Raw genomic sequence first — 13963 nt, 5'->3', positions numbered from 1 at the left:
TGCCCGCTGCTGATCCAGCCCTATCAAGGGTGTAGTAATTCTCGGTGGTGGTAACTGCTTCGAGCCGTGCCGCCGGCCCGCCGCCAATAAGGTTGCGATCCGGGATAACACGACACGCGACGGAGGAAGCAGGCGAGGAGAGAATCTTCCGTCATCGATGCGCGATTGATCCGCTCGCCAGCCAGATTTGTCTTCTTATTATTGCTTCTCGCACTACCGACTTCTCTTCTGCCATTCGACCTTTTGCGAGTACAGTCCTATAATACGCAACAATCATCATGAAGATCCTGACGAAAGAAGAGGAGCAGGAGCACTACAAGTGAGTTTCCGCCTGGGCGATCTCAAAGCAAAGCCAATAGCAAGCAATACTGACGCTCTCGTAGTGCTACAATCAAGGGTGGCATTGGTGGTGGTGTCGCTGGCACGGCAGCAGGTGCTCTCGGTGTATGGGCAGCTTCAACCAAATATCCGGCCTTTAGAAGTCTCAGCCTGCCATTCCGCGCATTCTTGATAACATCATCTGGAACTTTTGCGGCAATAATTGCAGCCGACTCGTACTCGAGAAAATACGAAGCCTCGCGACAGCCTGATAGGAACTACCGAGACGAACAGGCTCAGCTGCAAGAACAGCTAGACTCCCAAAAATCAGCCAAGGAGAAGCTCATGAGATGGGGATCCGAGAACCGATATGGGTTAGTCGTTGGTTCGTGGGTGGTGTCGATCTCTGCGGCTATGGGAATTGTCGGTCGCAACCCATACCTCACCACGCCGCAAAAGATTGTGCAGGCTCGTGTGTATGCACAAGGCTTCACTCTTGCGGCAGTCATCGCTTCTCTGGCATTTGAAGGAACCGATCGCGTGAAGGGCACCGGACGATGGGAGACTGTCAAGTACCTCGACCCGAACGACCCAACCCACAAGAACATTATCGAAAAGAAGATCCACCACGAGCGATACCAAGGTGAGGACCAATGGATGGACATGGTCGCTGCTGAAGAAGAGCGCATGAAGGAGCGAGAGGAGGCAGTCAAGCAGCGTGAAAAAATGAATAAGAAGAACGGCAAAGCCAAGAAGGCCCAGAACAACCACGAGGATCAACGGCACGATAAACCAGACGAGGGCGACCAGAAAGTAAACGCGGCATAGAGAGCGGGCATCGAACACGGCCGAAGCATTTTTGAGTCTCCAATGCGCTATGGCATAGCGCCGGACAGAGCATATTAATTCCACATTGGCTGGCCTGCGACGAATGTATGATTTGCATAAGCCAGGCGCAAAAGGCGTTTCACGGCCTCAAGAGGCATTTCAATAGAGCAGAGGAATGGGATTTGTACAGCATCACGAAGACGTTGGTCCTGCAATTCACGAACGTGCCTTCTCAAGACATTGCTCGCAATGTAAGCAATCATCGTCAACATCCTTCATTTCAGTCCGAATTGTGACAGTGACTGGGTTTCTCAAGAGGACTCTAGCCTGTGACGCTCTGGTTGAAATGATCAATCATTCTGACGCAATTGCCAGAACACAGATTTAGAACAGTAGATTGAGTTGAAAGAGTCTCTGCAACACATCCGTGTGTGGTCAAAAATAAGGACGAGATTGCTAGAGTATGAGGTTATTTTCGCAATCTCAGTGCAGAAAGTCTAGAAAGCATTCACATGCACATTAGTCAGGCGTGAGGCGTGGTTGTTTCGTGCCAAGCGTACACGTGGAGAAGAGCCGCAACCGCAACCGCAACTTTCATGTGAACGGACCTTCGCGATTCAATCCAAACCAACCCGTTTCAGTTCCACACCACGCCGAACTTGTTTTCCCCGGTCACGATGGCGACCCAGCAGCCGCCAGATCCCAGAGCGCTGGGTAACTGGGAGGATGCCTTTCAATATCCCCTGCCTGTGGTGCGGAACCTCGAGCAGCAACTCCGCCAGAACATCGAGGAGAATCGCCAGAAACTACGATCTTTGGTCGGAACGAGCTACCGCGACTTACTGGGAACGGCAGAGAGGATTATCGATATGGATCGTCAGATTCAAGAGGTAGAGAATCATATGGCAGAAATTGGGAGGAAGTGCGATGCCCGAATTGTGGAAAGGATTGGAGACAACCACAAGAGACTCAAGGGTGAAAGAGGACAAGAAGAGCGGTCACGATATGCAACGCTGGCGCAGACCAAGGTCTTGCAGAATGCGATTGCAGTGACGGGTAGATTGGTGAGGAAGAATGGAGATGCACTGGTGGCGGCGAAACTGCTCATGCTTGCGAGATTGCTGCACAAAAGTTTGAGCGAGCAGGCCAATCCTCCTCCGGTCGTTTTGGAAGATTGGAGACGAAAACTTGCGCAAGCTAGACAGAGACTGCTTGCGTACATATCGAGGTCATTGGTGAGGTCCAACGCCGACAAGGAAGTTACGGTGAACACATTGTGCGCATACTCACTCCTATCGAATGCGACGCCGAAGGATGTCCTGCGATATTTCTTGCAGACGAGATTCCAGCAGTTGGAGGTGCACGCCGAGACGCCTTCTGAAACTAGTCTTATGGACATGCTGGACCTCTACAGTCGCACGCTGCTCGATTCAAGGGAGTTGTTTCCCAGACGTTTCGCAGATGCGTTGTCCCACATCACCAAAGGTACCTTAGTGAGAGATCAGGACGTTCGCTCTGTAGACGAACTGAGTCTTGATGTCTATGAAAGATGGATTACTGAAGATGTTCGGAACTTCCACCCTTGGCTCAGACATGATCAGCTCGCGGCATCAGATGTGGCAGAGGCATCGGCATCCTGGACGAAGCAAGCACAATCTTGTCTCCTCGAGGCTCTCAAGTCGGCCTTGGAAAACCAAAATGATGCTCAAACTGTTGTAGCCCTACGACAGAACGTGGTCTCGAAATATCTGTCGCTGAATGCACAGCTTCGAAGCGAAGTGCACTCCAAAGCGATGAACGACCTACGCACCGCATTTCTTGATCGTCTCGAGGCCCTTGCCGAGCAAGCAGCCACCATCACGGATTTCACGCCCAACGAACAAGCATTTCGGTCACCATCGCACTCGACGAATATGTGGAATCTTGCCACAGAGCCGACGGAGCTCAGTGGCGGAGCGATTGCGCTTCGTCATGCAGTTCTGCAAAGACAACATGGCCGCACAGACACGATTTCGCACTTCACCAATGCTCTTGACGATTGGCTTGGTAGACTGCAGAAGTATAACGAAGTCATTGGCTCGATGCGGAGCAGCAAGTGGGATCTAGACCTGGACCTGGACCTCGACGATCTTGAAGACGATGATCCACTGCAAGTCATCCTGAGCAAGCAAGATCCACAGCAACTCGAAAAGAGGCTTTCCAGAGCCACAGCCTCGTCCCTGCAGAAAGCCTACAGCGCCACTGAGAAGGCTTTCGAGTCAGGACTTGATCCGACCCTTCTAATCCGCTTGGTGAGAGAAATAGACCTGCGAAGACGATGGCTGGAGGAAGAAATTGAGGATGTCAAATCCATCAAGCCCAACGCAGCATTCATCGTGATTTTGCAAGAGAAGATAGCAGTCCGGATCTCGGAGGATGTTGTGAAGGCATATCTCCAGAAGATTCTCCAGCCAACACATAGACCAATCACATTGTGGGACGGATCGCCACCACTACCAGTCCAACCATCTCCGGCAGTCTTCCGGTTCCTGAAATCTCTGCAAGCGGCAATGTCTGCGGTTGGCAACGATCTTTGGAGTCCGGCTGCGGTTGCAGCTTTGAAGATTCATAATGCCGACAAGTTGGGGATGGGGATGGGGAGGGTATTGGAAGAGATGGACCAGAGTGACGATGGTGTGGCACTGACTAATGGCCATGCGGAAGCTCCGAAGGCGGCGGAAGGGGAGAAAATGTCTGGTGCTGCTGCGGGGAAGGATCGACTGGTGGAATTTTTGTTTGATGGAATGTATTTGCGTCGCATACTGGTGGAGAAAGGGTCAGGCAGTGAGATGGTTGGTTTTGTGGAGAAGTTGAAGAGGCGAATCAAGCTTGATGCTGCTTTGATTGAGCGTTTGGAGAAGAGTGTGGATGAGTTTTGGGCGAGGACGTATCTTCTCTTTGGTTTACTCGCCACGGGATGCTCGGCTTGATGAGTCGTATGGTACAGTAGTGTACGTAGACAGTCGTAAACCCTTATGTGGCGTGGCGTGTCGCTGTATCATTCCCTCCCGCATTATTTTGCATCTCTCGTGCCACAGCAGCGGTAGCTCGAAAGCGCTTCTCTCGCTTCCGAGCTTATCCCGATTAGAACAGGAGGAAGAGGCCCTGTCAAGGTTATCGATATTGTTTTCCGTATCGTCTCTTCGTCACAACAGGGGCTCTTTTCGGCACAGAGGGTTGTTGGTGGAGGAATGGCACGCGAGACGCGAGACGCGAGGGTGATGGATGATGAGGCCGCCAGCGTTTCGAAGGAGCGAGGAGTGATTGGGCGGGAGTGAGAGCTGTTGATCCCCTGTGTTTCAGGTTTGGCGGCGCGCTATTGGTTGTGGGGTGGAGATCATCATCGTTGGTGACTGTGATGTGCTTTTCGTTGCTGTGCTGAGGGATGTTGTGTGGGTGGACGGGATGGGATTAGAAAATCGATAGAATAGTTCGTTCTGTGTATGGATGCGCGGTATGAGGAGGTGTGGAGTGGAGAGGGCAGGGCAGGGCAATTCAGAGGTGCTGTCGACTGACGCGAGACAGACCCTTGCCGTGCGTTCGTTTGACAAGCATCTTTGGAGGTTAGCACTCACCTAGAATATCCGTAACGGCGTAACCGTATACCCGTAACCCTGCGCGCGCCCGGTGTCGTCCACTCTATCGGTCTGTCTCACCATCAACGCTGCGCTGCCGCCGTCTGCGCTCGGCTCGCGCGACGCCGCAGTAGTGTTGTTGCAGTCGCTGCCGTCTGCTCTTCCGTTCATCGACGTCGCACTCGACTCCAGCGACCTCCTCCTCCACCTGCACGGACAGCCAGAGCGTGTGTATAGATCTAGTGCGCTGTCCTGCGAACCCGAACCGCCCAGCTGGCCCACACATTCACAACCAGACGCCCGCTAGCGACCCTCGTCCTCGGCGCCTGCATCCAATACGTCGCTCTCACGCCGCCGACACACACGACTCGAGCGCCGGTCTCTCCTCTGCTTCCGCCTGCGTGCCATACCGACCCCGACCCCGACCCCGACCCCGACCCCGACCCCTCTTCGCCATGTCCACCGCCGTGGCAACAGCACCGTCGACCACGCTCCCGCCCTCTGTTGAGCGTGTGTCACCGCGCCACTTCACAGCCATTGCCCCTTCCGCCTCAACACCTACCTCGGCATCCATCCACGAGCCTGCCGCCAAACGAGCCCGAAGCAATGCATCGCCGAGTGACGAGAGCAGACCGAGAGTAGAGCGCTCCAATTCGAATGGCAAGAGCTCGCCGGTTTCGTGCGTGGCCCCTCCTTCATGCTTCCGTGACACACTAACCCAGCGCAGGCGACCAAACGGGATACCGCCCATGATCAAGGTGAAGAAGGAGCCGGGCTCACCAGCTCTGTCTTCAGCGCGACCACGACCAAAGAGGCTGGATCTGTCCTCGAGCATGTCCACATCCGCCGGCCGTGCACCACAGACCTCACAAACCTCCGCCCCGCTCAGGTCTCGGGACTCTGCCGGCCTGCACATCCAAGATGTTGGCCTTGCTTGCTTATCGCCTGGCTTTCAGACCAATGATCCGAGTATGCGGGAACAGCTTCAGCGGAGTATGGATGTACGAGACCAGCAACGTATGATTATCGAGGCGAGGCAGAAGGGTGGGAAATCATCGAGTGGGAACGACACAGCAGACGGACCACGAACACAAGATAACACTCTTTTTGGCGTATCGACTGGCATGCGGACCCCGAGTACTTCGAAAAGAAAGGGACCACCCCCCGGCCTGTCAATTGCCGCCCCGAATGCTTCCCAATTTGCCCACGACAGAGTGATACAGTCGGCACCTCTACATCAAACGTTCACTGGACTCCGACCTGGAGAATATCCCTCTTCACGTCATGCTCAGCATGGTCCGAGTGGCTTGAGTCAAACGAGTCATATACACCACCTTCCTGCCACACAAACGAACAACCGACTACCTCCAATCTCGGACGTCTTCGCCAATGATCGACTCGACGCACCACGACACCCCAACAACAACTCACCTGGACATTCATCGCATTCAAACGTCCCACCGCCTGTACCGTCACCTGGCTTCGCGCAACTATCACACCATCCTCCACTCAGCGCCCGAGAACGATTCCGGTCGGCAGAGGAAGCAGTTCAAGGTCTGTCTGGAGGTCGGGATGACTTGATGCCAAAGGTAGTTCATTATGGAGGAGTGCAACCACCCACACCACCCTCTCCAATGCCAGCATCTGGACATCAGCAATCAGCAGGTGGCGCTCAGCAGGCTTCACAGCATCACCGCGACTCCCGACCAGACATTCTCGCCCGAACTCAATCAATGAATGGGCGTAGACGAGCTCGAGATGAGTACGAGCGTGACAATGGCAGTCCACCATCCGCCTACAACCGCTCCGAACCGAAACGAGCGACATTTGCCGTGCGTGGATCAGATGACGAAGAAGAAGAAGACTGGCGAGCAAACATGTCCAATGCCGACAAGAGGGCCGAATTTCTACGACTTTGTGAACGCGCATGGGATCTCTTCCACTCTTGATCTAATCTGCGCTACATATCAAGCGATTCTCTGCCATATTCTTAGCACACGATTGAATGCTTTTACATACGCGACGCCCTCAAATCCCTGTTTTTTTCTTCTCGTTCATCTGTCTTGGAAAGAGCAAGCAACACGACATCAATTTTTTTTTCCTGGCTGGCTGGATGGGATGGGATGGGATGGATGGGATGGGGTATTTGCTGTTTTTTTTGGAGTGTTGTTGTTGTTGTTGCATTTCTAGCGGGTTTAGGGGTTTTTTTTTCTATCTTATTTGTTATACAAATGTTCCAGCTTCTATCTATCTATTACTACTACTACTACTGCTGCTACTACAGGCAATGGCAAAGATGAGAATCGGAAAGGGAAAGAAGGGGGGAAATCAAAGCCTCGATTTTACTTGTTTTTTTTTTCCCCTCTCATAGGCAGGGTTGTGGTGGTGGTGGTGGTGGTGGGCGTCATCGCGAGAAAAATTTGAAGGTCTTAATGGTGGGATCTTGGGTAGGTAGCGGGGTGGTCGATGGATCGATGTGTAGGTGTGTGTGGATTGAATGGGATGGGATAGGATGGGATGGGATGGAGAGAGATGGAGTTGGGAGATGGGAGAAGGAAGGGAGATACTTGACGTTACTAGATTCTTCGAATGCAAGCTTTATGTGTGTGTCCCTTGATTTTTTTTTTGAAATTTTCTAAAGTTCTACTTGACTACTACCCTACTTACTTACTTACTATGAGCGAGAGATTCTTGTGTTGGGGAATGAACGAGTACTACTAGTAGCTTTGCGTATGGATACATACGGTGAAGTACGAAGGCAGTCCAAGGGTATTAATTCTATAGGAAGAGCCCGTCCTCCTATCTATCTATCTATCTCCACTAACTAATACCCTTCCATAGGCCCCTGCCACCCCCCCTCCTCCAGTCCCACCACCTCCTCCCCCTCACCATTCATCTGCTGCTGCTGCTGCTCCTCCACCATCATCTCCCTCCTCCCCAACCCCTCCTCCACCTCCATCTTCTCCAACTCGCGCGCAAAAAAATCCATCTCCTCGTCGAAAAACTTCCGCGGATCCTCCACGCCCATCACGGGCCCGAAATTTTTCACATTCCACCAATGCGTCAACGCGCGAAGACTCTGTTCCAGAGGTAGTGCGTCTTCCACCGTGCCGTCGACGTCGCCGACGCAGGCTCCACCCATCCCTCCCCCGCCCCCTGACAGCCAATCATCGCGGAGCTCGGCGGGCACGGAGAGCCAGACGGCTGTGATGATTTTCATGTTGGATTGGCGCCATTTTCGCCCGCAGAAGGGGACTTGGGATTTGAAGAGTTTGAGGGTGTAGTATCTTAGGAGATGGAGGGGGATTTTGAGGGTTTTCTTGAGGTGGTTGGAGGATTTGTAGCTGACGAGGAGGAGGGCGCGGTGGGTTTTTCGGCGGGTGAGTTTTTGGAGGATGCGGAGGTAGTTGATTGAGGTGGAGATGTTGCGGTAGGAATAGGTTTTTAGGGGGGTGAGCGGGAGGGGGGTGAGGGGGTAGCCGAGTTCGTCGATTTCTGGGGGGTGCGTGAAGTCGAGGGAGTCCATTGTGGGAGAGAGGATTTGGTCGGTTGAGTCGCGTTTGAGTTTTATGGGTGGTGGGGCGGCTTCGTCTTCGGAATCTTCCCTCAGGGCATCGTTGGGGTCTGGGTTTGAGGGATTGGGAGGACGTTTGTTGCGAGAGTTGACTTGGCAGAAGTAGAAGAAGTTCTTGTCTTCTCGTTCAAGTCGGAAGTGACAGGCCCGTCCAATCTCCTGAGTTTGCCATAACTTCAGTATTAACGGGACGTAGTTAGAATCCAGTAGTAACTGAGTCATGTACTCGTATTGGAGAATATGCGATACTTTGAACCACTTCAGGAGAAGAAGTAGTATGGCACTCAATGCCTTGGCTGCAATCTCTTGCGATCGCTGTTTGTCAAGTTCTTCCATGGTGTTCTCAATGCTATCGCCGTGACCGTTGATGCCATTTTCCAGCGGCTTGGTTCCATTAATACCATTGGCGTCGTTGAACTGTATGCCGGCTTGAAGACCATTTTGCCCGTTGTTCTTAGTAACGAGGTCAGTCACGTTCTGCAGCACAGCTTTCAGCAACACTATGACTACGCTCTGAAGATGCGGCAACGAGTCTCGGTAGTAGTTGTTGACCCTGGACAGTCGTTTTTGTTCGTCGGTCTGCGCTTCTGGCTGGCCCTGCTCAGCTGTTTCCTGTGGCGCGGGTTCCGGCACAAGCTCAAAATCATCCACATCATCGTCGGGTATGCTGTCGTCGGGATTCTTCCATCCACGTTCTTGCTTCATGAAATCGACGCGCGCTTCCCACAATTGTTTCATAGCTCTGGTTGCTCTCATTCGTTTGGCGAACAATTCTGCGGCCTCAAGGATGCTAGTTGGGATGTCTACACCTTCCCACTTCCGACCCACGAGCGCGTCCTGCACTTCCGTGCTTCCCTTCCCTCCGAGGTCGTTGCTACTGGCATCGAGAGGCGGGTAGAGAAATGGAAACATTTGATTCGTCTGGTAGTTTTGCTTCTTTCCCGCCTTGCCAGGACCCCCGGGAGATGGTGGTGGCGATGGAGCGGGAGTAGCAATGTGAATGGGCTGATGCATAATCGATCCAGTCCCGACTGCTGGTGCTCCCGTATGCGCCGTGTCGATAGAAGCAGCATAACTCGGCCTGCGATGCTTCAGCGGAGGCAAAATCGTGTTGTTCTCCGGTTCCAGAGGGAACAATGGAGGCGGCGGCTGATAGGCGGGATACTTGGAACTGATTTCCTGGCGAAAGAGGTGGTAGTCCAAAGGTGATGCTGTGATGACAGGCTGACCACGAGCATCTTGTTGCTCCTCCTCCTTCGTGTCTCGCAGAGATGATTTGACATGTTCAACGTCCTTGAGACCGCCAAATGATACCAGGATGGTCTTCCACGACAGAAGCAGCATCTTGGTAAGAGGAATGGGCGCGCACTCATCCCAGCGAAGTCGAGCCACGATTTGGGTGAGGTAGTTGAGGAAGTTGGGCTCCAGTGCTAGAACGTCTTGCCTCAACGCCTGGCTGTTTCCTACAGTCCTGGAGACTTCCACGAAGAGGTACATGAGGGTTAGACAGCACCACAACTCCAAGCTCTCGTCGCCTCTTCGCGGTTGATTCTCATTACGGGATAACAATTCCGGCGGGATGCTCTGGAAGTCACTTTCGCACACACTTCTCAAGGTGTCGTAAATCGTTTTCAGTCCATCGCATGAGTGGAGCGTGTCGACCATAGCAAGGATCCATTGCACTTGCAAGCTAGAAGAGCCGTATTCATCCAGACGTGACCCTCCGAATGAACTGTTTGGAAACAGGTCTTCCAACGCGCAGCCCTCTTGTCGCCCTGCCGTCTCTTCCCAGACACCCAAACCAATATATGTCAAAATCATGAGCGCCAGCGTGATGTCTGCTGGCTCAACCTCGTTTGGGTTCTGCAGCACCTCGATCCATTTCTTCGTGAACGCTCTGCGTGCATCCTCAGTGACATCAAGCCAATCTGACTTTCCTTCTTCAGTCGCCCTCCATTCGTCGTTGAATTTGGTCTTGCATATGCGCAAGTTGAACTCTTCTTGCTCGCTGTAGCTGAACCATTCTTCAAGCTCCACCGGAAAGGACTGTGAATCGCGGTAGTCGAAATCATACACTTTCTCGTCTTCAAGCAGCTGCTGCTTCTGCGGGATTTGGGGATTCGGAAAGCTGTTTCGTATGCGCTTGAGATCGGCAAGGGTCAAGCTGTCCGGGGCTTGTTCTGAGAAGTCGGGCGGGTCTGATGGTTGTGCGGCCAGTGCTGGCGGAGGTTGTGAAGGGGGAGGAACGGAATGTTCTCGCTCCAATGGAGGTCGCACGGGAACCGGAACTGCTGCTCTCGATGCTGGCAGAGCAGGCTTCACGTCCGTCTCGCCAGTCCCGATCACTACCTCAGCTTCTGCTGTGTCTACTGGTGCCTGGAAACTCTCCATTGCACCGTCGTTGCTCCCATCATCTTCGTCGACTATCGGTCTGAGTGTGGGACTCGACTCGCCGGCAGCTGGCAGATCTGGATTCTCCACCTCGTCCATACTGTGGTGAACCTTCTTTCGCCTTGCTCATGTCGGAGCAAATTGCTCGTGGAGTCTCTAGCAGCTCATTCTTCTGTACTGTAAGTCCTAGCTGCGAGGTCCGCTGCACACGCGGAGCCAGAGCTAGCCATCAGGCCTCAGGCATCAACTCTCAGCCACAAACTGAACTGGACTCACCATCCTCAACACAACAAACCTCTCGGGACTGCATCGTCATCACTCCCACTGCCTTGACAGTTGACATGGAGGCCTTAGAAATAATAATGACCACGGGAACAATGCTCAAGAAGGTCGCTCTGTAGCAAGCTCTGGCGCAACACGCACCGCTTTCCGCTACGCTCGCAAAAACCGCCCCTTCTTGAAAGAGGAGTCCAGGTGCATATGAGCTCATGCAATTTCTTCTCCTTTCAATCCGATGGGCCTTAGACCTCACTGCACAGTGCAACAATACTTCTCAAGAGGGGCGCTCTCCGAAACACTCGCACCAACAGCACTTCACTTCCTTCCAGAGTCAGAGTCATATATCCCACGCATGCGTGTATGTCTTGGACGCAAGCTCATCTGAAGCACACGTACGGAGATCTGGTTTGCACGACAACATGAAACATTGCAAAGCTCCCGCTACACATGGCGTTGAGGACCGTCGCCTGTATAAAGCTGATACCTTGGATCCTTACCAAGCCCACATGAAAGGCTCTTTTCATTGGATGGACCACGTTCTGGTCCGCACCCATATGAATACCTCTTAATATTGATGGTGACGGCTTCATTACTGCAGCAGCAAATAGGCAGGTATGGCCCCTTCTCATTTTACAACATCTGTCACTCCTTTGATATTCCAGTCTTGAATTCACACGCAGCTCGACGCTTGCTACTCAATCTCATCACGAAAGTCATTCTTTTATCCATACCATTCTTGTCAGCACAAAATCTTCTGCCAAGATGCTCTCTTTCACGCTTCTGTCGACTTTGGTCGCCTCAGCCGTGGCCCTCTCAGGCGAAGCAACATTCTATGGCGGTAACGTCCAGGGCGGCATGTGCTCTTTCTCGACCTACACCATTCCTTCCGGAATCTATGGTACCGCCTTGAGCGACAGCAACTGGGATGGCAGCGAAGCTTGTGGAGGCTGCGTCAAAGTCACTGGCCCTGATGGAAACAGCATTACTGCCATGGTGAGTAGCAAAGTCCAGAGGAAACTGTTGGATTTGGTTGACAATCGACAGGTCGTGGACCAGTGTCCCGGCTGTGGCACAAACCACCTGGATCTGTTCGAGGATGCTTTCGCCGAGCTCGCGGATGCAAGCAAAGGTGTCATTGACGTGACCTGGGACTATGTCGACTGTCCCATCTCGAGCGCCCTTGGGGTCCACATGAAAGAGGGAGTTTCCGCCAATTGGTTCTCTGCGCAAGTCGTCAATGGCAACAAGGTAATCAAGCATACTTCACCGGCCGAGAATGCATCTGCTTACAAGTTCCAGCGCACTGCAGACCTACAAGTCAGTTCCGATGGAGGCTCTACCTGGACCAGTGGTTTGAGTCGTAAAGACTACAACTTCTTCGAATTGAGCTCCGGAACAGGAAGTGACACTGTTGCTGTGAAGGTCGAGAGCATCGATGGAGATCAAGTTATCGTCAAGGGCATTTCTGTTACGGGAGGGAACTCGCAGGCCGCTTCCGGGAACTACTAGATGCATATAGCCGCTTGAGACATGTAGTCTTGACTGTAACGAAGCATGTAGGCAGATCGGCAAGCTGGACGTCCCGAATTTGCTGAAAGATTGCCAAAGCCACTTCACCGGTGAGTGATTTTTCAAGGTCTTTACCAAACTCGTTGTGATGGTGCCACCTCTTTTCATCAGGTGCACCGCTTCAGGCTGGAGGGTCCGTGTGCTTTCACTGTAGTCAACACCCGCGTAACAGCCACTACACCTTGACCAATTTCCACAACATATAAAGATGAAAGGGTGCTCACTGCGAACGTGACTTCTTGTCCCAAGATTGATTGTTGTTGTGAAGTGAAGAAGAGTGAGAAGCGAATTTGAGCAGGTCTCTCCCGATCTCAGCCGACGCGGAAGCTTCCGTCTCGAAGCTTTTGCTTCTCGAAGGAGCACTCGGAGAGCTTCAACAGCAGGCCTTCACAGTCCATCAGACACCATCTCCCCTCCCATCAACACTCCGACCATCCGCCAAGATGCTGAAGAAGTGAGTTCCATCACGGCAAATGCATTTGGCCAGCCATTGGACCCCGACACTGACCCTCCGCAGCGGCGTCGCCAGGTTTGCTCGCAGCGCCCGTCCATTCGGCAAGCCAGTATCGAAAGCATGGCAACCAAAGGCCTTTGCGCCCGCCATCTCCCAGCGCTTCGCCAGCACCGACTCGGCCAAGGACGGAAAGGTCCACCAGGTCATTGGTGCCGTCGTCGACGGTATGCGCCCTCTTCGCCCTCTGCACGCCCAGGAAAAGCTCTGCCGAGCAAACCACCGAGAACGCCATCGCTAACAACACCCAGTCAAGTTCGGCAGTGAACAGCTCCCACCCATTCTCAACGCACTCGAGACGACAAATGGCGGTCAGAAGCTCGTTCTGGAGGTCGCAGTACGTAAAAGATGAGATGCCGATATATCTGTAGCACCGCGGCGCTAATGCGGTCGCAGCAACATTTGGGCGAGAACGTCGTTCGATGCATTGCCATGGACGGAACTGAGGGTCTCGTCCGTGGACAAACCGCTACCGACTCGGGATCCCCCATCATGATTCCAGTCGGCCCAGGTACTCTTGGCCGTATCATCAACGTCACCGGTGACCCAATTGATGAGCGTGGACCCATCAAGCACGAGAAGAAGCTACCCATTCACCAGGAAGCTCCATCATTCGTGGACCAGTCCACCAGCGCCGAGGTGCTCGTCACTGGTATCAAGGTCGTCGATCTGCTCGCCCCATACGCCCGTGGTGGTAAGATTGGTCTCTTCGGAGGTGCCGGTGTCGGCAAGACTGTGTTCATTCAGGAACTCATTGTATGTACAACACTTGCTTCCTTTATTGACGCCCACTAACGCGTCGCTAGAACAACATCGCCAAGGCCCATGGTGGATGCCGGAGAGCTCCGATCCACTTGGTATCTGCTGATCGCAATACCA

At 53.1% G+C, this 13963-nt stretch overlaps 7 protein-coding genes across 7 annotated transcripts in view; 6 read left to right on the top strand and 1 right to left on the bottom strand.

Annotated features, from left to right (window-relative positions):
- The first annotated feature begins 220 nt into the window (after positions 1-220).
- On the top strand, positions 221-1359 carry MYCFIDRAFT_53351 (uncharacterized protein). The gene is made up of 2 exons (XM_007924390.1): positions 221-319; positions 384-1359. Exons 1-2 carry the CDS (start codon positions 279-281, stop codon positions 1144-1146), a joined length of 804 nt encoding a protein of 267 aa, XP_007922581.1. The 5' UTR covers positions 221-278; the 3' UTR covers positions 1147-1359.
- Positions 1360-1779: 420 nt separating this feature from the next.
- Positions 1780-4115, top strand: MYCFIDRAFT_150388 (uncharacterized protein; the record flags this gene model as incomplete). The annotated part of the gene is made up of 1 exon (XM_007924758.1): positions 1780-4115. The coding sequence occupies exon 1, from the start codon at positions 1824-1826 to the stop codon at positions 4113-4115; it is 2292 nt and encodes a 763-aa protein (XP_007922949.1). The 5' UTR covers positions 1780-1823.
- Positions 4116-4860: 745 nt separating this feature from the next.
- On the top strand, positions 4861-7376 carry MYCFIDRAFT_160967 (uncharacterized protein). The gene is made up of 2 exons (XM_007924757.1): positions 4861-5439; positions 5488-7376. Exons 1-2 carry the CDS (start codon positions 5216-5218, stop codon positions 6707-6709), a joined length of 1446 nt encoding a protein of 481 aa, XP_007922948.1. The 5' UTR covers positions 4861-5215; the 3' UTR covers positions 6710-7376.
- MYCFIDRAFT_206463 (uncharacterized protein) lies at positions 6570-7509 on the top strand (the record flags this gene model as incomplete). The annotated part of the gene is made up of 5 exons (XM_007924756.1): positions 6570-6923; positions 6951-6961; positions 7062-7364; positions 7402-7453; positions 7482-7509. Exons 1-5 carry the CDS (start codon positions 6766-6768, stop codon positions 7507-7509), a joined length of 552 nt encoding a protein of 183 aa, XP_007922947.1. The 5' UTR covers positions 6570-6765.
- An 8-nt stretch (positions 7510-7517) lies between these two features.
- MYCFIDRAFT_150383 (putative HAM-2 (hyphal anastomosis-2)protein) lies at positions 7518-10725 on the bottom strand (the record flags this gene model as incomplete). Its single annotated transcript, XM_007924755.1, has 1 exon — positions 7518-10725. One exon carries the CDS (start codon positions 10723-10725, stop codon positions 7585-7587), a length of 3141 nt encoding a protein of 1046 aa, XP_007922946.1. The 3' UTR covers positions 7518-7584.
- A 1041-nt stretch (positions 10726-11766) lies between these two features.
- Positions 11767-12513, top strand: MYCFIDRAFT_42828 (uncharacterized protein; the record flags this gene model as incomplete). The annotated part of the gene is made up of 3 exons (XM_007924292.1): positions 11767-11997; positions 12049-12252; positions 12304-12513. 3 exons carry the CDS (start codon positions 11767-11769, stop codon positions 12511-12513), a joined length of 645 nt encoding a protein of 214 aa, XP_007922483.1.
- A 503-nt stretch (positions 12514-13016) lies between these two features.
- The window catches only part of MYCFIDRAFT_213800 (uncharacterized protein), a gene marked incomplete at its 5' end in the record, with an annotated part of 1378 nt that continues 431 nt past the window's right edge, over positions 13017-13963 (top strand). The window contains 4 exons of the mRNA XM_007924754.1: positions 13017-13027; positions 13091-13251; positions 13336-13421; positions 13481-13840. Coding sequence (XP_007922945.1) covers positions 13017-13027; positions 13091-13251; positions 13336-13421; positions 13481-13840 — 618 coding nt within the window. The remainder of the gene's footprint in view (positions 13028-13090; positions 13252-13335; positions 13422-13480; positions 13841-13963) is intronic.

This window comes from Pseudocercospora fijiensis, assembly GCF_000340215.1.
Source record: "Pseudocercospora fijiensis CIRAD86 unplaced genomic scaffold MYCFIscaffold_2, whole genome shotgun sequence".
NCBI lineage: Eukaryota > Fungi > Ascomycota > Dothideomycetes > Mycosphaerellales > Mycosphaerellaceae > Pseudocercospora > Pseudocercospora fijiensis.
Note: the sequence above shows the minus strand (reverse complement) of the source record. Positions and strands in the feature narration are given on the sequence as shown.